Genomic DNA, 26,401 nt, shown 5'->3' with positions numbered 1-26,401 from the left:
GTGGGGTGCTCATTTGGAGTAACTGGATATCACAGGCCCATGGTCTTCCAGCGAGCATTTCTGATGGATACATCTGCCAGTGGATTCCTCACCTTGTGAATATCCCCTGCGCCAGCATTCCACGGAACTTTTCTTCCCCAGCATTCCACGTCGACGTGGGCGACGTCATAATACACCGGCTCCGCTCGCGACTCCGATCGACGTCACCGGAGCCATAAGAAGCCCACGTCGGCGTGATGACGTCAGTTCCCTTTTTTCCGCGCCTTCGACGCGCAACGGTTTTCTCCAGTGCTACTTTGTAGTTTGGTCGTGTTTGTCGGTTTATTCGGCTATGTCTTCGACTAGGAAGTCGGGCTTTAAGCCCTGTAGGGAGTGTGGAGGCCTGATGTCGATAACGGATCCACACCAGAATTGTTTATGGTGCCTTTCCTCGGAGCATGATGTGGAGGAGTGCGGATGCTGTAAAAGCATGAACCCGAAGGCACTCAAGGAAAGGAAGACCAAACTCTTTATGAAGAAGATTGGTGAAGAGAAAAGAGGGAGGAAGAAGGAGAGATCGAAGAGGGAGTCATCGACTTCGAAGTCGTCGAGGTCGAAGAAACATCATAAGAAGAGTAAACACTCTCGACGTCGATCCTCGAAGTCGAGGTCGAGGTCGGTGTCGTCTCATCGACGTCGGAGCAGAGGTTTGTCTCCTTCTCCTTCGAGGTCACCAGAAGGTTCTCCTTCGAGGAAGCAGACTCCGATTCAGTCTCCGACGAGGTCTTCGGCTCCGTCCAAGACGTCGACTCCGGTTCGTGTGGAGTCGGATGCATCTATGCATGAGGAGCAGGAAGAGTCTGGTCCAGTTCCTGAAGAATCTGGGTCTCCAGTGGAGGATTCTACAGAGCCGGTGCCGGAGGCTCCACAAGAGGTTCCTTTGCCTCAGTTCCCGGCCCCAGGTACAGATTCGGCTAATTTCTTAAATGCTATGTAGGGCATTTTTAATAGGGCGGCCTACCCATCCGGAGCACCAACAGGTCCCGTGGGTCCGATGGCCTTTACGATGGGGGTGCCGCAGCAGTATGCTCAGGCCCCCTTCATGCCCTTTATGCCGATGGCGCCTTCTTGGCAGTTTCCGGTGCCTTCTGGAGAGCCTATTCGACCTCGGAAGGTCCAGCAGGTTTCGGAGCCTCCTTCGACGCCGAGATTAACTCAATCGACGCCGAGGCTGGTTCCATCGACGCCGAGACTGGCTCCATCGACGTCGGGACCGACTCCATTGACGCCGAGGCTGACTCCAGCTGCGCCGTGTCCGGTGCCGTCGACGCCGTTTCCTCTGGCCCCTCCGACGCCGTCGACGTCGGTTCCCCGAATCTGGTCGAGGAGGGAAGCCCAGAGAGTGTTGGAGGAAAGAAGATATCGAGAGGTGGAAGAAGGCGAGGTCGATTCTTCTTCGGACGAATTCGAGGGCATTGAGGAAGCCAGTGGGCTGGATACGACCCCAGAGTGGGAACATGCATCTGCCAGGTCTTCTCCTCCTCATGAGTTGGCTCCCTATCACGTGGTGATAAAGAAAGCGGCAGAGCTTCTGCATTTACAGCTGCCTTCTGTGGAGTATAAGTCCAACCTACTCACAGAAGTGTTACATTCTCCAACTGCGACATCGGAGCCTTTGCTACCTTTCAATGAGGCCATATTGGAGCCGGTTTTAGAGGTTTGGAAGAAGCCCCTTTCTTCTCCTGCGGTGTGTAGACAGGTGGCAAGGAGGTACAAGGTTGCTCCAGGGGACCCTGACTTTTTATCCTCTCATCCGTCCCCGGACAGTTTGGTTGTGCAGGCTTCTTGCTCCAAGCATGCTTCCGGAGCCTTTCCTCAGTCTCCAGCTGACAGGGAATCCAAAAAAGCTGATCAGGCGGCCAAAAAGACCTTTTCGACAGGAAGCATGGCGTTGAAATCCACTAATGCTACATGCCTGCTGGGGCGTTACGTGCATGCTCTTATGGATTCCATTAAGTCCTTGGCCCCTAAGTTGCCTGAAGGGGATAAGTCATCCTTCATGGAGGTTATAGCTGACACTCAGGCGGCTGCCAGGCAAGTTATCCAGTCAGGGTTGGATACTGTGACTCCGTGGCAAGGATCATGGGGTCGTCTGTTGCTGTAAGGAGACAGGCTTGGCTCCGTAACTCTGGTTTCTCGACGGATGTTCAGGCTACTCTGGTTGATCTTCCATTTGATGGTCAGAAGCTGTTTGGGGAGAAGGCGGACTCTGCCCTTCAGCGTTTTAAGGACAGCCGTTTGACTGCAACATCTTTGGGTCTACAAGTGCCGCCGAAGGGTTCGACCTTTCGGAAATTTAGGGGCTTTGGGCGTTCGTCTTTTCGCTCTTACCGGCAGCCCCAGCAGCAGCAGCAGCAGCAGCAGCAGCAGAATCCCCTCTATAAGTCCTATAGAGGGAAGCAAAGGGGTCGGAGAGGTTCTGGTCGCAGCCCCTCTTCTTCTTCCTCCTCCTCCTCTGCTCCCAATGAGGCCTCAGGGAAGCAGCCCTAGATCCCCCATCCTGGGTCATGTAAGTCCTGTGGGGGGTCGGGTGTCCTACTTTCTACGGGGTTGGAAATCGGTTATGTCAGACCTTTGGGTTTTGAACCTCGTGGAGACTGGGTACGCCCTTCCCTTTCGGGAGTTTCCTCCCCCTTACCCTCCTTGCCAAGGTTATTGTTCGGAGGACCACCTGCTTCTCCTGCAGAAGGAAGTTCTAGCCTTGCTTCAGAAGGGTGCAATAGAGGTGGTTCCGGAGCAGGAAAGGGGTCAGGGATGCTACTCCCGGTATTTCCTGATTCCCAAGAAGGACGGCAGATTGCGTCCGATACTGGACCTCAGAATCTTGAACTTTTACCTGAAACAGGAGAAGTTCAAGATGCTGACCCTTGCGCAGGTTCTTCAAGCGTTGCAGCAAGGAGACTGGATGGTGTCGCTCGACTTGCAGGACGCGTACTTCCATGTCCCAATCCTGAAGTCGCACAGGAAGTATCTCCGATTTACGGTTGGGTCGCAACACTACCAGTTTGCGGTCCTCCCGTTTGGTCTTACTACCGCACCTCGAGTCTTCACCAAGGTGATGGCGGTGGTGGCTGCTCATCTCAGGAGGTCAGGTGTCCCGGTTTTCCCTTACCTGGACGACTGGCTTCTGAAGGCAGAGTCCCCAGAGATGGTGCAGCATCATCTGCAGGTGACATCTCAGCTGTTATTCGGCTTGGGTTTTTCGATCAATGTGCCCAAATCTCACCTGGTGCCCTCTCAACGCAACCTGTTTATAGGGGCAGTACTGGACACTACTGTGTGTCGAGCATTCCCTCCTCCTCAAAGGATTCTCGACATTCAGGAGATGGTCCCTTTATTCCACAATGGAGCGGTTGTTCCAGTTCTGAAGGTGCTTCGCCTGCTTGGTCTGTTTGCCTCCTGCATTCTGTTGGTCAATCATGCACGCTGGCACATGAGGGCGCTCCAGTGGTGCCTCCGCAGGCAGTGGTATCAGCACAACGGGGATCTCGGGGAGTCGATCAGGATCTCCGGAGAAGCTGCAGCGGATCTTTCATGGTGGAGCGTAGAGGGCAATCTGTCGCAAGGAAAGCCCTTCCATCTGCCTCCATCGGTGGCCACAGTGATAACGGATGCATCCACCCTAGGGTGGGGTGCTCATCTGGGGGATCTGGAGATCAGGGGTCTTTGGTCTCCAGAGGAAAGGTTGTTTCATATCAACCTTCTGGAATTGCGGGCGATTCGTTTGGCGCTCAAGGCCTTCCTCCCTTCCCTTCGCGGTCAGTCGATCCAGGTCCTGACAGACAACACGACCGCGATGTGGTATGTTAACAAACAGGAAGGAGTAGGGTCTCTTTGTTTGTGCAGAGAGGCCTTACATCCATGGTCTTGGGCTCAGGACCATCGGATTTGTCTGATGGCAAATCATCTGGCAGGGGTGCTGAACGTTCGTGCGGACAGTCTCAGTCGGCAGTTCTCCGCCGACCACGAGTGGAGGCTCCATCCGGAGGTGGTTCGTCACGTCTTTCGGATGTGGGAAACTCCTCGGGTGGATCTGTTTGCCACTTTCGAGAACGCGCACTGCCCGTCATTCTGCAGTCTCCAGTTTCCGATGCAGGGGGCGTTGGGGGACACGTTTCAGTTGAGTTGGGGCTCGCGACTCCTTTACGCGTTTCCTCCTGTACCCTTGATTCCTCGGGTTCTGAGGAAGATTCGCCAAGACCGGGCCCAAGTTATTTTGGTCACCCCGGATTGGCCAAGAAGGGTGTGGTACACAGATCTTCTCCACCTCTCCTCGTGCCCTCCGCTCCGTCTCCCTCTGAGGGCAGAACTCCTCTCGCAGTCGGAGGGGCAGGTTCTACACCCCCACCTCCAGAGCTTACACCTTCATGCCTGGAGATTGAACGGGGCAACCTGAGTTCATTCTCTCTCCCACCTGATGTGGTGGACGTTATTTTATCGGCCAGGCGACACTCCATCAAGTCCGTTTACTCCTACAGGTGGTCTAAGTTTGTAAAGTGGTGTGGAGAGAGATCCATTGATCCTTTGAAGGCCCGTCTGTCCAATGTGCTTCAGTTTGCTCTTTCCTTGGCTCAGCAGGGCTGTGCTGTGGCCACGGTCAAGGGCTACCTTTCGGCCTTATCGGCATTTCTGTGCCTCCCAGATCAACCTTCACTATTTAAATCTCCGGTTGTTCTGAGGTTCATCAAGGGCCTTACAAACATGTTTCCTCCCACTCCATTTGTAATGCCTCAGTGGGACCTTAATCTTGTTTTAACCTTCCTAATGGGGTCCCCTTTTGAGCCTCTTCATACTTGTCCTTTGAGGCTGTTATCATTTAAGGTGGTTTTTCTTGCAGCCATAACCTCGGCAAGGAGGGTGAGTGAGCTTCAAGCTCTTAGTTCCAAACCTCCTTTTCTTACCTTACATGCTGAAAGGATGGTTCTCAGGACCAGGGCTGCTTTCCTGCCAAAGGTAGTCACGCCGTTTCATTTGGGGCAGTCCATTACTCTCCCTGTTTTCTACCCTCCTCCTCACCCTTCCAAAGAGGAGGAAAGACTCCATCGTTTGGACCCAAAGAGGGCTGTCAGTTTTTATCTGGATAGAACCAAGGACTTTTGCCTTGATGACCAGCTCTTTGTTGGCTACGTTGGTCGTTCTAAGGGGAAGGCGGTGCACAAGCGCACGCTGTCAAGATGGATCATCCTTGCCATCAAGATCTGCTACGCCCTGGCTGGTAAGACTCCTCCTGAGGGCATTCGAGCTCATTCAACTAGAGCTAAAGTCTCTACATCTGCTTTGGCCCGGGGTGTTCCTGTGGCAGACATTTGTAAAGCCGCGACTTGGGCCTCCCTCCATACCTTCGCCAAGCATTATTGCTTGGACTCAGAGATGAGGAGGGAGGGCCACTTCGCGCGCTCTGTGTTGCAAGACTTTCTGGTATAGGAAGGTGGACACCCTCCTCCGGGAGTGGGGACTGCTGTGGGAATCTATTCACAAGGTGAGGAATCCACTGGCAGATGTATCCATCAGAAGAACAAGTTACTTACCTTCGGTAACGCTTTTTCTGGTGGATACAGTATCTGCCTGTGGATTCCTCACTGACCCACCCGCCTCCCCGTTGTCCACCTTTGTATACCATGAAATAGGTCTTGTTGATATGTTTTTATGCTTTGTTGTTCAATTGTAGGAAATGCTTGTTTATTTAGCATTCTTTTCCTTTGTATGCTATGCATATGTGTTGGTGTATTGTATACTATGTATACTTTGAGTCTGTCGTTAGTCCACCTGTTCGCCTCGAAGGCACGGGGAAAAAATGGGTGGAACTGACGTCATCACGCCGACGTGGGCTTCTTATGGCTCCGGTGACGTCGATCGGAGTCGCGAGCGGCGCCGGTGTATTATGACGTCGCCCACGTCGACGTGGAATGCTGGGGAAGAAAAGTTCCGTGGAATGCTGGCGCAGGGGATATTCACAAGGTGAGGAATCCACAGGCAGATACTGTATCCACCAGAAAAAGCGTTACCGAAGGTAAGTAACTTGTTCATTCTGCACATGATTCTATTGGAGCAGAGGGTGCTTTGCTTGCAGGCAAGGCATTCCTACGTTCCCATCACAGTCTGTCCAGATCTTGACAGACAATATGACTGCGATGTGGTGTATCAACAAGCGGGCTGAGTAGGGTTGCACCGTCTCTGTTTGGAAGCTATGTCTCTCTGGTCTTGGGCTCACTATTGTGGTTGACTAGTAGCGAAACATCTGGCGGGCTCTCTGAATACCATAGACTGGGGTCTCCATCCAGAGGTGGTCCAGGACTCTTTGGCCCAGAAGGGCATTCCCCAGGTGGACTTATTCTCCACTCACACCACCATGCATTGCCCAAAGTTCCGTGCTCTCCAGTATACTTTGCAAAGTGCCATGGCGGAAGCGTTTCAGTTGAAGTGGAGGTTTCCTCTGCACCATATGTTTCCTCCCAGGCCCTTGATCCCTTTAGCTCTTAGGATGATTCGCCAAGACCAGTCCCAAGTAATCTTCGTCGCCCCATATTGGCTGAGGATGGTGTGGTACACAGACCTTGTACACCTCTCCCTGGGCCCCTGATCAGTCTCCTCTCAGCTCAATCTCCTGTCTCAATCAGGGGGACAAATCTTGCATCCCAACCTCCAGAACTTCCTCCTTCATGCCTGGAGATTGAGTGGGGTAATTGAGTCACATTTAAGTTGCCAGCGGAGATGATGGAAGTCATTCTGTTTGCTCACAGTCATTCCACCAAGAAGGTATACTCCAGAAGATATTATAGGTTTGTAACTGGCTGTAACAAGTTGGTTCCCCTGAAGGCCCATTTGTTGGACATTGTGAGATTTACGCTATTCCTTGCGCAGCAGGGCTTCGCAGTGTAGACCGTCAAGGGTTACTTGGCCTCCTTGTCTGTGTTGCTCTGTCTTCTGGACCAGCCATCCTCGTTTAAGTCTCACATTGCATTTCGCTTCCTCAAGGGCTTGACCAACATGTTTCCCCCTACCCCTTTTGTTAATCCCAATGGGACATCAATGTAGTTAGAATTTTCTGCAGGGTGTCACCATTTGAGCACCTTCATAGTTGTCAGTTAAGTCTGTTGACTATTAAAACTGTATTTATTGTTGCCATTACTATGCCAAGTAATGTTAGTGAGCTACAGGCACTGAGCGTTTGCCAGCCTCTTATCACCTTTTGACATGAAAAGTTGGTTTTTCAAACCAGAAAAGCTTTACTTCTCAAGGTTGTAACACCTTTCCATCTGGGTCAATCGATTATTCTCCCTTCTTTCTGTCCACTTCCACATCCCACCAAGAAGGCAGGACAGAAGCACATGCCAAACCAAAATGTTGCGGGTCAGTTTTTTAAAATCCCCCATGCTATGGATTTCCAAACTGTCAACCTGTTCTTCGTAGAGTAATCCGGGAACAAGAAGTACAAAGTTGGCCAGAAGAGGACCTTATCACGGTGGATTATTCTATGCATTAAGATGTTATGCCTTGGCACGTAAAGAACCTCCAGAAATCATAGGGACCCATTCTACCAGAGCTAAGTCTTCACCTCAGCCTTGGCTAGTGCAATCCTTGTGGCTGACATCTGCAAAGTGGTTACATGGGCGTCTTGTCACACTTTTTGTAAGCATTACTGACTGCTTGGATTCAGAAGTGCTCCAGGATGGCCATTTTGCCCTCTCTGTCCTTCAAGACTCCCTTGTCTAATTTCTTCTATAACCATTGATCCAAGCCCCTCCGTCGAGTACGGTATAGCTTGACAATTTTCATTACTTTCTTTGTGGGAGGTACTGTACCTGCAGATTCCTCACTGATTCCCACTCCCCTCCCAATCTTGAAATATGGTTACATGTTATAGTTATAAAGCTCTCTAGAAGGGTGGTAATTTGCTATAGTTAATAAGGTTCCAAGAATGTTTTTGCACTGAACCTCTACTCACAGGATGTGATCCTCAACCTTTCACCTCATTGGCATGGAAAAAATGGATAGGAAACTAACACTGTCACACCGAGGTGGGCGCTTCATTGCTCTTGTGAGATAATGAGACCACCTTTTCAGTGCAAATCCTGTGGAAAAGTTTCCAGAGCCTGTCGAGCAAATGATCAATTCAAAAGATGAGAAATCTGCAGGTAGACAGAGTATCCACAAGAAAGAAAGTTACTGAAGTTAAGTAACTTTTTCTTTTTCACAACCAACAAACACTATATATCCCTGTCACTAGAAGGATCTGATGGCTGTAGCGGTATATTACTTTTGATAATAGGCCACTGACGCAAAAAAATGCAGTTTCACCAATTACTATTTTACCTACTTACGTTCAGATTTTATTTTAACGATTAGTTTCTTTTAAAAGATAATGAGCAAGCTACACAAATTATCCCTTCCTTAATTCAGAGAGTTTTCTAGTTTTCAGAAAAGCCTAACTTTTAGGGTTCAACCATTGGTTTCACACCTGTGCCCACCACAAACTGCAAGTAGATTGAAACCGGAAAAATGAACTACAAGTTAAAAAACTGGTGGTAAAAAATTGCTTTATTTTTTATTTTTTTTACAACTCTGCTTGTTCTTGAAAGCTGGAAAGATCTTAGCACAGCAAAATGTTTGTTTCAATATTTATTGTATTGTCAGCTTGTAATTCACCAAAAGGCTGACAGATAGAAGTAGGACTATATTTAAGTTTGACTTGCTCTCCATCGCTGGCAGTCGATTTTTTCTGAATGGTGGTGTTTTACTTAATCCCTTTGTGTTTTCCTTCTAATGAATGTTCCTTTCTTTGACATTATGTAATGTATTTTGGGTGTGCCCAGGCATTAAAACACAATTTCACTATCTGTTTACATTTTTCTACATTAAATGACTGATTGAAGTTGTGACTGTGTGGGTGTGTTGTTTAGGGTATGTGTAAGGAGTGTAGAGTTCCCTGTACAACACAATATTTTCAGTCATAGTCTTTTTTTTCCAATCAGTGTTTTCTCATTGTTACTTTAATTGTCATGAACCAAAAGTACAGTTTCCAGAAAGAATACATTATCACATGAATGCCCATAAGTGAAAACTGTGTGCCCTCCCAACATGGAGTGATCTGGAAACCCTGTTGTTGTGTGGCATGCTCTCCGTGGGTCTGATTGAGGGTTTTTATTTTTGTACATGTGCGCTCTACTCACTAATTTGCTTGCATAACGTGTGTTGTGGTAGTGGTCTGTCCAGGTTGCATATTTACATTTGGTATGCCTTGTGTATTTTCACTGCTTAGCAGCCCTCCTTTAGTTTGCAGCTTGCCAGGTCCAATCATTACAACTTACGTTTGATGTTTGTGGATCGTATTCGGACGGTGGGCTGTACGTGGTTCTTGGGGCATGCTGTATAGGTTGAGGGGGTGTAGAATGTGGGGGTGCTGTATATTGTGCATGGATGCTTTTAATAAGCTAGATGGGCGTGTTTTTATGAGTGTAGGTTTAGCTATATGTGGTGTGGTTTGCAGTATGTGGTTAGCGCTGTATTGTTGTAGCGTATGTGTTCTGTTTATGGTGTGTGAGGTGTGCTTTGAGTGTGTTTTAAAGTGTCGTCTGATGTATGTGGTGTTCTCTGATGTGTGAAGTATGCTTTCCAGTATGTGGGTTGTGCAGTTTTTTGGTTACAAATGTGTTGCAGTTGCTGGTTTGCTCTGTGCACCTCTCCTGCTCACCAACCTCTCTCTCTTGTTCACAGCTCTCGTGCTCCAATGATTGCACTTTGTGCTTGTGGGACCCAAAATCTGGGCAGCTGTTGTGTGAGTTCCTTGGACATCAAAGTGCAGTGAGCACTGTTCTTGCAATGGTGAGAAGGTTTTGAATCCGCATTGGTAAAGGGTGTTGGGGGAGCACAGCCTTACCATTCTCCTTCCATGGACTCCATTGTCCTAAGACAATTAAAGCTGAGAAGAGTCAAATCACTTAACTAGGTTGAGAAGAACAATGGGACACGTGAACAACGCCAATCCGAGATACTGTTCTGTATAACCCCACTTCCTTCTTTGTGTGAAATGGTGACAGTGATCATGCTCCTTTTGCTGAGCTCTGGCATTCTGAAAAATCAATTCCTTTTGGCTTTTCTCAGACATTGACATGGCCAGTTAGTGTTAGGTTCTAATTTTGGAAGCTAAGTCTTCAGAAAGCAGGGTGGTGTATGTAACCATTCTGGTGGATTAATGTAGTAGAAAGATTTGTAAACTGGAACAGTACAGAAAGTGGTGCGGGGGCGACTATGTAAATATAGGGTCACCCAGCCAAAAGCCAAAGTCCTTTGCTGGGTGTACTTGAGTGTATACAAGTAGAACAGAAAGTAGATCTGAGTGTAGAAAAGTCCATTTCAACAAAACAACAAATGCAGAATGTAAAGCAAAACCTATGCACACTCCTTTCATTTCTAATTGCAGTAAAATATTCAGTACATTTAGTACTTATTCAATGGGCAAGATATATAACACAATGAGAGTAATCCAAGTCGTTAATGTTCTCTTGTTCTTTAATCGAAACTACCCAGTCAACACGTTTTTCGTCATAGGTAAGTACCCTTTGACTTCTTCAGGGCTGTCAGGCTAGCAAGTTCAATGGCAGACTCCTCTCTGCCGGTTCTACATCCGCCCCGGCTGATATTTGATTATGGCGTCCATCATCAAATGAAAACCCTGTACTACTATGTAGTGTTGTTCATTATAATCTTAAGTAACTCAAACACTTTCCGTAATCAGATTCCAGTATCTAGTGTTTTTGTTCCGGGTCGCGGTTGGAGCAAGATAGCAGGATTCACTTGATAAGCGTACTCTCTAAGGTACCTGAATAAGGGGCGCCACTTTGGAAAGATATTGCAGTTTCTGCAACCCACTAGTTACTGGAATCTGATTACGGAAAGTGCTAGAGTTATTTAAGATTATAAGGAACAACGCTACATAGTACTACAGGGTTTTCGTTTGATGATGGACGTAGAATCAGTGCAGAGGAGTCTGCCATTGAACTTGCTATCCTGACAGCCCTGAAGAAGTCAAAGGGTACTTTCCTACGACGAAATACGTGTTGGCTGGGCATTTTCGGATTAAACAACAAGAGAACATTGACGACTTGGATTACTCTCATTGTGTTATATAACTTGTCCATTGAATATATGTACTAAATCTACTGAATGTTTTACTGCAATTAGAAATTAAAGGAGCGTGTGCATAGGTTTTGCTTTACATTGTGTCGGACCCTAGGGTCTATTACGAGGGCTCAGGGTGTGTTCCCTCACCTTCTTGCACCGCCTAATTTGCTAGATATAAATTCACGCACACTCAATAGGCGCCAATTTTTCCCACATAAGAACATCCCCCCTTTTTTGTACAACAAATGCAGAGTGCTTGTAGGGAAAATGCAACACGCTGACATTGGGGATAGTAAGAAAATAAAGCTGAATCACAGCATAGTATGTTGAGGGGTCTTTGGTGACTAAGTGATGGATATTTTGGGATTTTAGATGTTTTGAAAAGTGCTTGTATTTCATTCTGTTATTTCATCAGGATGAGCATGTGGTATCTGTTAGCCGTGATGGAGTTCTCAAGGTGTGGAACCTCGATGGCGTGGAGCTCACCAGCATCTCAGCTCACAACAGCCAGATAAATCAATGTACTGTGTTCAGTGATCACCGCAGCAAAGCTCTTCCAGGTAAGCACATCTCTAGAGGTCAATCCCTGTCATTTTGAGTCCACTGTTTGCCTTTGCATCCAAACTCTGAATCCTCTCCGAAAGCCCTAGAAACCACCATTTTTAACAGAGTACTGATTTTTAAATAAAAGTGGAGATTCATTATACAGAGCCACAGAGTATCCTAACATATCCAATTAGGAACATTCAAAAGAAATGTCACTGATTATTTTGAGTCAGTTATACAGTTGTTGAAGTGGATTGATTGTTATCAAGTCCCCAAGCAACTTTCAAAAGAGTCACACTATTGTCTTACATCCCTCAAGCAAAATTCTCAGTACCAGGACATTATAAAGATCATTTTGCTATTCTTTAAGTGATGTTTAATAAAGATGCTGGTAAGCCCACACTTAGCCATGACGCACACCCCTTCTGTTTCCTCTAACTTCTACAGAGTATCCCCTCCTATAAAGTAGTCCCTGCTCCTATTTGTTCAGATTCTATAAGGAAGGAAATATAATTGGAGATGGATGTCAGAGTGAAATTCCTCTCTGCTGTTCTCAGGGGCATAACATCTTGCTTGGGGAACATGCCATTGGCTGCACCATTGGAGTAGAGAGCAGACTATTGTTCTTTAGTGGGAAGAATAAGACCTTTGGCACGATTGTGTCAGCATCCGTCTTGGAAGACTCCTCTGATGCTTGTACTTAAGATAGATGCCCCCCACAAAGTGAGGGTCATTACGTAAGAGAACCTATGCACAGCACTTCACAGTGGAAGATGATCAAGAAACCTTCTGTCAGGGAACTAATACAGGGACCTTTCTTATGGGACAAGGTAAAGGGCCCTTCACAGACAGTTAATACAGGGCCCTTCTATGGGGGACCTCATACAGATCGTTCCTCAAGGGATACATGACCCTGCACTGTGAAGGATTAGGGTTGCTTCCATAGGTTGATTTAAGATCAGTCCCAGTGAGATTGATACTAATTTCCTTGTGTGAATGGGTTTAAGGTCCTTTCCTGGGATGGCTAATACAGTGTCACTTCCCTTCAGTGCGTTGAACAAAGTGGTCAGAAATACAGACATTATCCTGTGAGTTTTAATAATTGAGCTTCTTTCTCCCCCTCACTCTCTTTGCATTCCTCTTATGTTCTTGGTATCATTCTCTTTGCTGTGCCTGTGGTAAGTTTTGCTGGTCAGACATTTGTGAGCAAACTTGACATGGTTAGTTGCTGGTTTCTCAGAGATCCTGCAGTAAATTCTTCTTTTTTCCAGTGACCAATGATGGAGGGGACTTGATGGTGGCCACTGCTAGTGTCGATGGAACAGTGAAGCTATGGCGTCCTCTCATGGTCAGTTACCTTCTGCTTGGCAGCTCCTGAGGGTATCATATTTGGGGTTGGGGTGGTGGGTGTGGGCGCCTGTGTATGTCTGTGCCTGCTCAATGTTGATTTATGTATTGTATTTGTGTGTGTGTGTGTGTGTTAGTGTCAACCTGTGCTTGTGGAAAGTACTGAATTGAAAGCAAGCCACTGTGGTCTGCAGAAGATATAGAGCAAGGGCAATGACAGTGCCAGCTTCTTAGGTGAGAATAGTTTGGTTAATTCTTGGGTATTGTACAGATTCCCCAACTGGATATTTCTATTATTCAGTCACCACTTCTTGCTCGTAAAAAACAATTTGTTATGTATACTCTTGGCTCTCTTGAAGTGGACAAGCTTTTGACTACTATGGATGTCAGTTCGATTTCCATCAGTGACCTGGAACACAAGGGGCATCTGAACATCAATGTGTTCCGACTATATCCTAAACCCATCGTTGTAAATTTGCAGATGTTTAGGTGTGGCTTTCTCCTTGTGAAGAACTGTTCAGAAAACATAATTCAGCTGTGGGTCGATTTCATATTTTAAATTACAGAATATTTTGTGGGCTAATTATTTGCTACTTCAATATTAATGTTTTATTGTATTCCAAGCATCAGTTGCTATACTTGGATATTATAATGTTTGCCTTCTCAATGATTTTTGCAGAACATTTGTAGACATTTTTATATCCAAGTTCAGTGATGTGACCAACATCCAGCTCTAGCCTATGGCTCGAGTACAATGCTATTGATCTCCTGCCTGTGGCCTCACCTCTGTGCTTGCGGTTAAAGCTCACTGCCTCTGCTTTCAAAGACCTACAGGTGCTAAGATGAAGAATCCAGGATCTGGGACCTTACATACATCATTAAAAGCTGGCAGTTTCAGCCAAGGAGACATGGCCTCTGAATTCTCAGGGCAGCATGAGCTTGTGGTCTCACTTCAGCTAAAATACTCTCCAAACCTTTCTCTTCTTACACAGAAGAATATCTCTGTTCGGATACAAAACCTTTTCTGCAGATTCATCACTTCATGGATATCCCCCAAATGCCAGACAAGATCTGGACTCTATTCCCAGACAATAGCTTTCTAGAGCCACCAGATAGCACCATGCAGCCTCATCCATGACTTTGTCCTACTCAGAATGTAACAAATTTGCAAGGTATAAGGAGCAGACTGGTGTGCTGGTAGCAGGTCCTATTTCTCTGCTCCTCATCAGCATTGGTCTGAAGCTATCTTGGAGGTTACGGACAAAATTCATAATCTTTTCCGCACAGTATATGTGAAATGTCAAAGATTTCAAAATTGAAACCCTTTATCACATACCACAAAAATTGCCCTTATTGGATCCACCTTACATCTGCATGTGGTGTCTGAGGACAGACAGCAACCCAGCGATCTGCAACTACTGTTCACTGATTCAGCTGAAGGTCATCATTGAGCGGAAACCAAGGTGTTTGTGGCCATGACCTCCAAGGATACTCTGAAGCACGCCCCTTCACTTTCAGGTAAGTCACCCGACAGGAAACAATTTCTCTAACAATCTTCCCTCAAAAAACACAAAAAGTGCCATGGAAAGGAGAAGTTGCCTTCTCCCTCAAGGAAACTGTTTTCCTCCCAGTCATATTGGGAAACTGAACGCCTTTCCCTGACTGCACACTTTTCCTCATCGGTAGAATTCTAACTTTAGAAAAGATGAAGGTGTGGCGACTTTAGTGGCTCTGACATCAATATCTCCTGACTCCATACCTCCAGGGTGTCTGTCCCTGGCATCTACAAAGAATATGGTGCCTGTTAAAATGACATGTGCCCTTCAGTCAATACAGACCACAATATCAGCACTATCCTCAGAGCCATCTTCTGTGCTTCCTTTGAGCCACACGAAGTTCGTTCAAATAATTATTATTATTATTATTATTATTGAGTTTTATATAGCGCCTGGTTACCCTTGGGCATCCCTGCGCTCTTCCAGAAAAAAGACACCATAACACAAGACAGCGGCATTAGGCAGGGAACAGGTGGGTCTTTAAAAGTTTTTGGAAACATAAAGTACTCGTTTCAGAGCGAAGGAATAACGGAAGGGAACTCCACAGAGTTGCAACATTTATGGAAAATCTTCTGCCGCCGGACCTGGCCTTCCTCACTCTCGCAACTTGCAGCAGATGTTGGTGATCCGAGCGCAAGGTCCGAGGGGCCTTGTAGGGTTGAACCATCTCCCGTAGGATGGGTGGCCCTTTACCCTGCAGGATTTTGTGGGCCATGCAGAGTGCTTTAAAATTCACCCTCTCTCTGATAGGAAGCCAGTGAAGCACCTTAAGCGCCGGGCGGGCAGATTGACGCCTGGGAAGATCAGTCAGGAGCCTAGCAGCAGCATTTTGTACTTGCTGCAGTTTGTTTAAGGTTGTTTCTGGGGCCCCCAGAAACAGCGCATTGCTGAAATCCAACCGTGAGATGATGAGTCCCTGGATTAGCAGCCTCCTCGAAGCCATCGGTAGAAGAGGTAAGATCTTCCGGGCTGCCCGGAGTAGACCGAAGCACACGCCTGCTGTAATTTTAGCGTGTGTCCTAAAAGAAAGGTCCTGCTCCAGCCACAACCCCAAGCTCTTAATCTCCTGTTTGGGGGTGGGTGCCACTCCCAGGCAGCTGGGCCAACTGCTCGGTGAGAGGGAGGGAGGGGAGTTCCCCAGCATCATCAATTCGGTTTTCGAACCGTTGAGTTTGAGTGCTGAGCTGTACATCCACGTAAAGATCTGAGATAAACAGGTGTGCAGCCGGTCGGGTTGGTTTGCCGATTGGGGGAGCCCTACCACCAGCTGGGTATCATCAGCGTAGCTGATGATCTTGATACCCAGTGGCAGCACCACACTCTCCAGTGGGGCCATATAGATGTTAAACAATGTAGGGCTCAACGATGAGCCCTGTGGCACACCACACTGGAGACGGACAGATGTTGATTTCTCCTGGCCTTCCCAAACCTCAAACGTCCGGCCCTCCAAAAATGACGCGAACCATTTCAGGGCCATCCCGGAGACCCCCACCCCCGCCAGCCGTTGGAGTAACATCTGATGGTCTACGGTGTCAAATGCCGCACTAAGGTCCAGGAGGATCACTGCCACCGATCCCCCTGAATCCAAGATGCTCCTGGCCTTCTCCACGACTGCGAGCAGGGCAGTGTCCGTCCCCTGACCAGGGCGAAAAACCCGTTTGGGAATCACCCAGGAGGGAATTGGATTCTAAAAAACCCGATAGGCGCCTGTTCACGAGTTTCTCCGCCACCTTGCTAATGCCGGGGAGCAGAGAGATGGGCCTAATATTAGCAAGGTCGGCGGGATCCAGGCTAGGCTTCTTCAAAAGGGCCTTGACAACCGCTCCCTTCCAGCTGGGGGGCACCACTCCGTTGGAGAAAGAAAGATTTATAAGGTCAGTCACAGGGCCGCCGATGATAGAGGCGACCTGCTTCAGGTATTTCATCGGTACAGGGTCTCTCGGTGACCCACTCTTCACAGTCGCCAGAACCCCGAGAGCTTCCTCCACCGTGACTAGGCCAAAGGAATCCAACAATAATCACAGTAATGAATGAAAAAGTAAAAGCTTGTTTTAATGATTTAACCTTGGCTGAGCACTTTACTATGGTCCATGGGTTTGCCCATAACGAAGAACTGTTTAGATCTGACTCCAAAGCCCTTGTCATGCTTGATAGGGATTTTAGCCACTCAGAATACAATGACTCAGAGGCTGGCAACTTTCCTCCCTCCCTAAAATTTTCATGCTAGTTTACATCCTGATTCATAAGATGCAGCTGGCCTCAGTAGTTCTCCTAAAGAGGATAATACCTAGGCTATCAGGTTTTAGGTTTAAACCTAGAATAACTGATAACACCCCACCAAAAGGAAAATACCCATCACCAGTGTAAACATATAAACACTGAAAAAACATCTTCGCAACCACAAACTAAGTGCCATTCAAAGAAAGGAAAAGATGAGTAAAAGAGTCATTTTATTTCTTCCTGAAGGGGCCAATACAATATAACTCTGTTACACAAGGCAGCAGCAAGAAATACTGGGCTACCAATTATTCTGTTTGAGGTTTGTTGTTTAGGGATGTCACTAAAAAATTGTTTCTTCTTCCTTCTGCTTGTTCAGTTTTGTGGTCTGTGGTCTAAAGATGCAGTGTTTAGAAGCCTGTTGTAGGTCTTAATTAGTTATTTTATAAACTGTAGAGAATCAGGAAATATCAAAATCATATTTGATATGTTGGCTACATTTGTTTTCACTGATAATAAAATGGCTGGTTTCATAAGAATCTTTCCCAATATGTACCATCACATTTACCCACAGACAGAGAATTAGTGAACTACTTTTATACATCAGCCCCCTCTTCTAGAGTGCAGTATTGAGTCCATGTGAATTGCCAAACACCCCAGGCTTTAAACATTAAATGCAAGGTGTAGTGACAGGTATATATGAAAAGAATGTTGTCACCAAGCATCTAAGATAGTGGCGAAAACATGACACCAGACGTTGGTAAACATGGAGCGCAGTGTCACTTGGAATGTTGCTGAAAAAAGTTCCTACCAAGTTCAATAAATATTAGAGTGATATTGTTTGTATTTGCAGTAATTCAGCTACGTCTTTGAAAATGTTGTATGATGACCTGTCAAAGTCGATACCTGAGCTGAAGTTCCTCCCTGTAAGAGATTATTGCCACTTGCTAGACAGTATGCTGAAAGCATCTTTACAATCTTCAGAGTTAATGAAGAATGCTATTGACTTTGTAGTCCATTCTGGTGCACTGTTTCGTTATACCTAGGGAACTAAAATGCAAATATTTCTCATTTTGTGGCATCAAAGAAAGAGTCATCCTAAATGTCAGTTACCCAGTGGTTCTCAGTCCTGGAGGCTGTAAATGCCATATTATCCATGTGGCGAAAGTTTACAGAATGGTTGCTTAGTGATAATGCCAAAGGCAATAAATGTGATGATCTTTTGTCACATATTGACAATGATGTGAAAAAAGTACAGTCTACTGCATGCTTAGGTTTTTACAGGAAAACAGGACTGCTGTAGTGGACATAATCAAAATACTAGAGTCTGAAAACGCCTTTGTCTACCAAGTGTTAGGCGTAATTGGTGTAGATGTGAAACATTCCTTAAGAGTAGGCCGGGCGACACTTTTAGTGACTTTGGCACTGCAACATGCTCCATGTTAGAATTGTTGCCACTTGTTAAGCAAAGATATGTTGAGGAGCAATTCAGAAAATTTTATTTTACTGTCTATGGGAAATGGTTCGCAATGATGCATAGAAATTGCCCTTTATTAACCATGGCATTTGAAGTTAATGAAGCCTCACTGCACAAGTGTTGGATCCGTCTTTTTTTTCCCTCCAGACTTTGAAAGGTTCTGCTTCATTTTTGACCGCTTCAATAACCGAGGGCATATGTGCCCAATTCAACGCATATGTTGCAGAACATGTCCTAGAGAATAACAATCTATAAGTACACTAGTATTGGCATGGAAAGCATGTCATTAGCCAGAGTTAGAAAATTGTTTACTGGCTGTTTTGGCGTTGCACGTCTCAAGTGGCAATGTTGAGAGGGCCTTTTCACAGATCAACTTTTACATAGGAAGGAAAGAGCGAGCGTGCGTGACCAAAGACTCACTAAAGAAGTATTGCATGGTATACTACAAAAAGTTTGATTTGTAAAAATGTATTTGGACCTCATATACCCTGTACACACGCTATTTATACACATGCTCTATCAGTGCCGAAAGCAAGCAATAATTAAAAGCAAATAATTCCATTAACAACGGAAAAACTCTGTTTCTGTTGTTTTTAATGGCGCAAAAATGTGGAACCTCTTTCTTTTTTACGGTATTGAAAAAACGACAATTTTTTGACGCCACTTACTTGCAGATACGCTCTAACCAGATCCGTAGAGCCTCAACTCATCTGCTGCGGCACTTTCAACAAGACTGTGCGCCACTGGATCGGCGACACACGTACTCTCGCTGGCCACGACAGTAAGGATCTCCTGCGATGGACCTGCCCCTCATGCGCCACCGATGGATGCCCGGTACCGAGGCGACCTCCATCCACACATCCCTAAATCACGTGGTGTGACAGCCCCTGAGGGGACAGAACTGTTTCCCCTTGATGGATGCTTCCATCCACTCCGATACTCTCCGTCGATCTGCTGTCGCGGCCAGTGTGCGCATACAGTTAAGCCTCCCTGTTAGCGGCCCTCAGACTAGTCTGAACAGATCCCCCTTTGGTCGATGACTGCTGCTTATTGACCTTCGCCGTTGATGTGTGAAATGTTAACTGATGCCGATCCGTGACAAGTAAACTGATCCCAATCTGCTCTACATACATACACCACTAGCAGCGGTTATAAGGGGGCCCCCAGCAAGGACCTACTGCCTGGAGCATGGCGCCTTTGACAATTGCGGCTGGCCCTACGGTTGTCCATCGCTCACCGCAAAGATCCTCCCGATATGACTACTGCATAGTGGCTACACATCCGATACGTACAGCCCGAGCTGAGCCCGCTGGTGAGCGCTGATGGACTCCCACCCTCGCTGGTCTTTTCAATTCGTCCCACCATGCATCAGCTATACTGCTCTGTGGGCCTCTAAGGATGCATCGGCTCTCCTGTTTGAACTTTGAGCCCCCTTGCCCACCGCCTCGATCCGGCTGCCGACAATCGTCATGCGAACTACATTTTGTTTTGCTCTTGCTCTCTATTTTTGTTTTATTGATCTCTGTGCCCCCCTGCCACCTGACTGGTGCTGGACACCGTTGAAAAACGGCTGCGCTTCACTTTGCCATGATCAGGATACCGATGAACTCGGTGTAGAGGGTGAGAACCGCGGACCGACCCCCAGCGATGCTACGTCCTGCTTTTGTTTTTGCCGTTGTTTTGCGCTCTGGTTTGGTTCTGGTGATCTCTAAGCCCCTCTGCCACCCGCAACGAGCCGGCTGCCGCCATTGAAGGGCTATGCCACACGACCAACCTGGACACATCAGCTCAGTTGCTTGTGAGCCTGTTGCCGCTCCTGCCACTGATTGATTTGGCGGTCTACGTAACTTGGCCCCCCTCCATGACTCACGAGGGCTCTGGCTAAGTTCCTCAGGCCCCCTGGACTTCCACTCTTCTCGCAAGATAGGGTAAGTGCCCTTGCCTTGCTCCTCTACTTTGAGCTAACATGACCGTTTGCAGGGTCCCAACATTTCAGGAAACTTCAGACATCTAAAATGGCCTTTCCTTAAATACTCGCACATCCTTGGGCTAAAAGACCTCACTGAAGGACTCCCCTTCCTGCTGAGCTCCAATCTCCCGGGTCTGGTTGCTGGCCAAGTCAGTGTCACTAAGACGGCTGAGCTCTCCCTATGCCCAACTAGTTGCTTATCTCTCCCTGGAGCTGGAAGGACACTCACTCCATTCCTGCATGATCCTGCGGCTCCACACACCTCAGGCCTGCTGGACTTTCATTCTCCTCGCAAGATATGGTAAATGCCCTCGCTCTGCTGTTCTACTTTGGGCTAAATCGACCGTTAGCAGGATCCCGCCATTTCATGAACCTTTAGACATTTAAAATGGCCACTCCTTAAATATTTGCTCATCCTCGGGCCCAAAGACCTCGCTGGAGGCCTTCCGCTCCTACCAATATCAGACTTGAATAGAGACCACCGCTCAGTCTTTCCTTCCTTGTCCCCTGACCCCGGACTACCAAGCTTCACTTACCTCTGCTCCCACTAGCCACACTTGGTAAGGGCACTACCCCACCCCTGCCCCCTGTACTCACAGCATCATGTTCGAGGCATATGATCTGCCGATCACACACTGTGCATAGATCGTCATCTCGTGTTGGGCCCAGATGTTTGCACTTGTTGTATTGGAATAAGTCTTTGGAAGTCACAAGATAGGTGATTCCTCCTTTGGACAATAGTGTGCATGGGCATCGACTCCATCGTCAGATGGGTTTTTTCCACCATCGGGCTCTGATGCGTTTATTGCGCTCCAGTTCGGTGCCATTACTGATCTAACTTTCGACGCGCAATCCTTCACCCTTTTCTCCGGTATTGTTTTGATCGCGTTCCCTACTCGACGCGCATCTCTACAAGCTCGAAATCTTCGATTCCGGTTGTCAACGCAGGCCTTCGGGCCAACCTACGCCATAAGACCTGGCTCATGGAAAGGACTCCTTGTAAAAAGTGTCCCCGATGTGGATCCAAATTTCCACACACACATCTTCATGAGTGTTGGACTTGGCCCTTCTGGCAGGTTCACCCCTGAACTTTTCGCTTTTACTGGTGACCTGGTGGTAATGATTTTTGGTTTCTGCGCACCTTATCTGTGTCCCAGAGTAAAGTGCGTGCGCACTCTGAGTGCATGTGGTGAGATAGGCCTGCCCTACCATAGGAATGCATGGGGAATGTATGTGTCCCTGGTAGTTCCTGATGCGTGGGGTGTGCAGGCTCGAGTTTGGTATGTGCGGACTCGTGTGATCGAATGCTGCACGATGATGTGTGCGGCGTGCATGTACCTAGTGTGGAAGTGCCACTTCGAGAAGTGGGCACTTCGGTGTGCAGTGTAAAATGTGTGCCTTGTCTGGCGATTGGCTGGTTGAGGTCATGTGACGGGCCAGGGAATCCCCAGAGTCAGGATGAGTCACCCAGTGGTGAATAGGGAGATTAGCAGCTAGATGGGTGGGAGGAGTACACCTGGGTCCTGAATAGGGCTGGGCTTTCCTCACACAATGCTGGCTCCGCCCCCTGTGGTGCGACTGATGACCCTGGCCTGTCCTCTGAATAGGGAGAGGGGCTGAGCAAAACAAAGTGCTCAGGAACCAGTTGTAACTGGTTCGCCCCTTCCCTGCACCTTGAGACAAAGGATTAGGTGTATAAAAAGGGGCTGTGTCCCCTTACAGGTTGTTCTCTTTTTGGATCCTGACATGGGGGGCTTGCTGCTGGTGGGGCCCAGGAGGGACCGCCATGGGGGCTACCTCCCTGCTAGAGGGCCCTGTGTGCTGGCCCCTGGGCCCTACCTTGCCCCCTGGATGCCCTCAGGACCTTGGGGACCTTTTTGCTGGTCCTTTTGCTTTACCAAGGCTTGTTAGCCTGCCAAGCGCCCTGGGAGCGCGTGGGCCTCGCAGAACGGCGCTGCACGACGAGCGAGGAGGAAATCCCCAGCCTAGGGATTCCCCCATGGTGTGTGCCTTGCGGGTGCCCACCCCGCGTATTTGATTGCTTAGGGTGCGCAGGTGCCCACCCTGCGTCTTCGTTTTTATTGCCTAATTAATGCGGGTGCCCACCCCGCGCTTTAGCCTCTTTAATTGATTTCCTGATCTCGCGGGTGCCCACCCCGCATGGCCGCCTGTTGTCTTGGCTCGCGGGAGCCCACCCCGCTTATTGCCTTATCTCCATGGCGGGAGCCCACCCCGCTTACTTGTGCCATCGCGGGTGCCCACCCCGCATCTGAGCCGTGATGGAGTCACCGCCGCGGCCCGAGCTGCGCATTGGATTCCCTCCGGGCCGCTACCCAGCGCGACCCGGAAGGCAGGGACTCCGTGGGCGGGGCTTCCGGGTCGAGGGAAGCCCCGCGAGAGGAGAGTCCGCGCCGGCATGAAGTAAGAAGACGGAGAGGACGGGAGCCTACCCCGCCTCCCCGAGTGCCCCTGCAGAGTCCCGGGTCCCAGGAGGGGGCCCGGGTAAAGTAGAAGACGCCGCAGAGGGGAGACGCCGCCTCCCAGGCAAACGGTGAGTGCGGACGTCCCCCTCCTCTGCTACGTGCAGAGTTTTCTTTATTACAGAGCCGAGAAGGCTCCAACGAAGGGCCCATGTATGTTGGTTTTGAGCGCCAGGGCGCTCCAAAGGGGGCATAAGTATTTCTGAGACCTGAGTGGCTCCCACCCCGGTGCAAGTTGGTTCCCGAGCCTGCGTGGCTCCAACGACGGGCATGGGAGTTTACAGAGCCTACGAGGCTCCAACGCTGGGTGCCAGTTCCTCGTGTGGGGACATGTTCTTTTCAGAGCCCTGAGGCTCCAACGAAGGGGCCATCATTCTTGTTCAAGAGTCCCCCGAGTGGGACTCCAACGACTTGGGCATCATTATTCTGAGAGTCCCAGATGGCTCCACCGAAGGGGGTATAGTTGTTCTAGAGCCTAGAGGGCTCCAAGGATTGGCGCAGTTTGTTTTGAAGGGCTAATGAGAGCCCCCTGCCGCTATTTGCCTTCCCCAGCTGCGCAGCACTTAGTGCCAGCTGCAGCGTTTAGGCCCTGTGCTTGTCCCCAGCTGCCCAGCAAGTAGTGGGCAGCTGCTACGTTTAGGTTCTGGTGCAACCTGGACTATAATGTGATTTTGGTGCTAGGAAATGTACTGGGTAGTATGTTTTGCGCACCCTGTGTTCGTGCTTATGGGGTTAGGAAATGTACTGTGTATAGTATGTTTTGCGCACCCTGTATTTCATACCTCTAGATAGGATTTCTGCCTAGGAGGTTGTTTTACCTGGTTAGATTGGTGTTAGGGAGATGGTACTTCCCTGTGCGATATACGCCCCTAAAGTAGTTATACTTAGGTGGTTAGGTCTAATGCGTTAGACTGAGAATTTGCATAAATGTGTTTATGCCCCTGTGATGGATGCAGGATAGGTTTTATACCTGATGCTAGTGTGATGACGCTGAGGTCATTATTGCGCCAGTAGTCTACAGTGCTCATTTGTGTTATGTTCTACATGTACATTTGGTGATTTGTGCTAATTCCTGACAGTGGTCCATGCGGCCCTGTCCCCTGTACATTGTTGAGTGTGTGTTCTTATCTAATGTGTTTTGGTATAATACAAAGGTTATTTTTAGGTCTCGCGAGCCAAAGGCTCGAAGAGATATTTTATATGTGGGATTTTCAAAGTGCTACCCACAGTTTTGGCTGGCCTAAACCTTGAGTGCACGATCACATGCACGTGCACAGCTGCTCCCACTCCCCCCTCCCTTCTCTATAGCTTTGGCTCCTTTGTTTTTTATTACACCCTCCCTTCTCTCCCCGCTGTTTTCACACTACCCCCTCCCTTCTAATCAGTTTCCTTTCTGCTCGCTTGATCGCGCTCCGATCACTTTAACTTTAGAAACATTGCAGAAACTCTAGCAGTACTTGCGAGCTAGATCTAGAAGGCTCTCATCCACAGTACTGCATCTTGAAATCGCAGTATTGCAACTAATTCACCAAATTACTTAAATTCTACCGCTACTAGGAGCCGTCAATACATTGATGCCACCTTTTTTGTGAAGAGCTTGGTTCTGTCACAGAGCTCTCTGCCTGCAGCTTCCAGACAGTCTGCCTGTTACGTCCACCCTGCCCATCCTCCTCCCATTCCCTCTCCCAGCAGCTTGTTATTTGATCTTCTGATAGCGCTCCTACTCTCCATGACCCCCACTGCTCTGGGTCTCTGACAGTCCGTAGTCCGCGAGTATGATCTGTGCCCCCAGCCCCCACAGGCACTACTGCAAACAGTTTTATAACAAACAAATTTCGGAGGAAAAAAAGTAAGATATTTAATTTACTGGATCGAGTTGGTTGTTGCATTTGGTGGATATTTTATTTGCACAGGATTTAAAGGCTAGAGCGTTTCTTCTGTCCATTCATTTACAGCGCTTCATGGCTGCCGCGGTGCTGTTAGACACTGGGCGCTGCAGCAGGGGCTGTGACGCCGTCAGACTTCAGATTTAAGATCAGGATGGGCCCCCCTCTGACACATGCGGTCGAGGGTTCCAGTATTATCCTGCTATATTTTAATTGCATGATATAGCGCTTAGTACCCCTGCCCTAGCAAGGCCTTCCTGATCCCACCGCACACCTACGACCCCTCATCATACTTCACTCCTTTTTTTTGCAGTTTTTCGTAGCGGGAACTCGACCCGAAGGTATTGCAGCGCTTTACATGAGCGCCAGTTACGTTACACAAGGACGCATTAATTTTCTGAGGCACGGGGAGACTACATTCAGGTACCCGATGTAGACTTGGGGGCAGTGATTATAACAGATCCACTTTGAATAATTTGCGGCCTACATCACCAGAAGCAAACATCATCGCCGCCAATGCGCTCCTTCAAGGCGCTAGGCATGTTTTAGCACCTTCTCTTGCCCTCTGACAGATTGCTTATTTTATTTGCACAGGATTTAAAGGCTAGAGCGTTTCTTCTGTCCATTCATTTACAGCGCTTCATGGCTGCCGCGGTGCTCTTAGACACTGGGCGCTGCTGCAGGGGCTGTGACGCCGTCAGACTTCAGATTTAAGATCAGGATGGGCCCTCCTCTGACACATGCGGTCGAGGGTTCCAGTATTATCCTGCTATATCTTAATTGCATGATATAGCGCTTAGTACCCCTGACGAGGATTCAGCTGTGTCCTCATTTTCCGATCAGATATGCCCTTTTCAGGTGCTCGTCTTAACAAGCATTTGCAATGCAATAGGTCTCGCATTTACGCGAGTTTGAGCTATTAACATTGGAAATAACAATGCTTTTTATTTTTGTTTTTAAAACATAAATAAAAGGCGGAGTCATTTACAATGCCAATAGCTTAAGCTTGCGTAATTGCGAGACCTATTGCATTGCAAATGCTTGTTATATAATACCTTGTGTGGAGTTTCTTTTGTGGTGGGCCTTGGGTGTTGTTGCTGGGTGCGCGCGCAAACGCTTTACACATTGCCTCAGAGATAAGCCTGACTGCTCGTGCCAAGCTACCAAGGGGGTGAGCAGGGGTTATCTTTGGCGTGTAACTCCCCAGCCCTGACTAGAATGGTGGTTTCTGCCTGGCTTTGGCGCAAGCTCTAGCCAACCAGAAATCCCATTTCTAACAATGAGGTGTAGAACCTCTGCCTTTCGCCGGAGCACGAGGCTAGAGACTGTCCAGCTTGCGCCTCTTTCCGCTCCAAGAAAACTATCCGGGATCATTGAGCTCGAAGAAGCATGGCTCGATCATCGACATCCATTCCCGGCGACATCTTCCAGGAGGGCGTCGACGTACCAGAGCAGGAGCGGGTCGAAGAGGGCCTCGTCAGTGCCTCCAAAGCCGACGACTCCGACATCGAAGACATCACTCCAGGGCAGCGGGTCGTAAGTACTGACGTTGACCACCACCCACCCCCAAAAAGGCTTCGGTAATACCTTCATCTTCGGGCCTAGGTGCACACCCGGACAAGACTTCTCACGCCCCGCCTTCGGGCCCGGCGAAGACATCGACAAATAAGCCTTCAGGCCACTCTGGATCGAGTCAGCCTGCCGTCGGTGCCGAAACCCTATCCCCCGGCACCCAAAAAGAAACTGCCGTCCGCCTCCGTGCC

The 26,401-nt window shown here is 48.2% G+C and overlaps 1 protein-coding gene across 7 annotated transcripts in view; it reads left to right on the top strand.

Moving 5' to 3' along the window:
• Positions 1-26,401, top strand: part of LOC146811566 (telomerase protein component 1-like) — a 1,575,504-nt gene that overhangs the window by 1,166,259 nt on the left and 382,844 nt on the right. For all 7 annotated transcript variants that reach the window (XR_014966741.1, XM_085618541.1, XM_085618539.1 and 4 more), the window contains 3 exons: positions 9,754-9,861; positions 11,576-11,720; positions 12,978-13,054. Coding sequence is in view for 6 of the 7 variants with exons in the window: in XM_085618541.1 (XP_085474667.1) it covers positions 9,754-9,861; positions 11,576-11,720; positions 12,978-13,054 (330 nt within the window). In the remaining variant the exon portion in view is untranslated. The remainder of the gene's footprint in view (positions 1-9,753; positions 9,862-11,575; positions 11,721-12,977; positions 13,055-26,401) is intronic.

This window comes from Triturus cristatus, chromosome 7, assembly GCF_964204655.1.
Source record: "Triturus cristatus chromosome 7, aTriCri1.1, whole genome shotgun sequence".
Taxonomy (NCBI): domain Eukaryota; kingdom Metazoa; phylum Chordata; class Amphibia; order Caudata; family Salamandridae; genus Triturus; species Triturus cristatus.
Note: the sequence above shows the minus strand (reverse complement) of the source record. Positions and strands in the feature narration are given on the sequence as shown.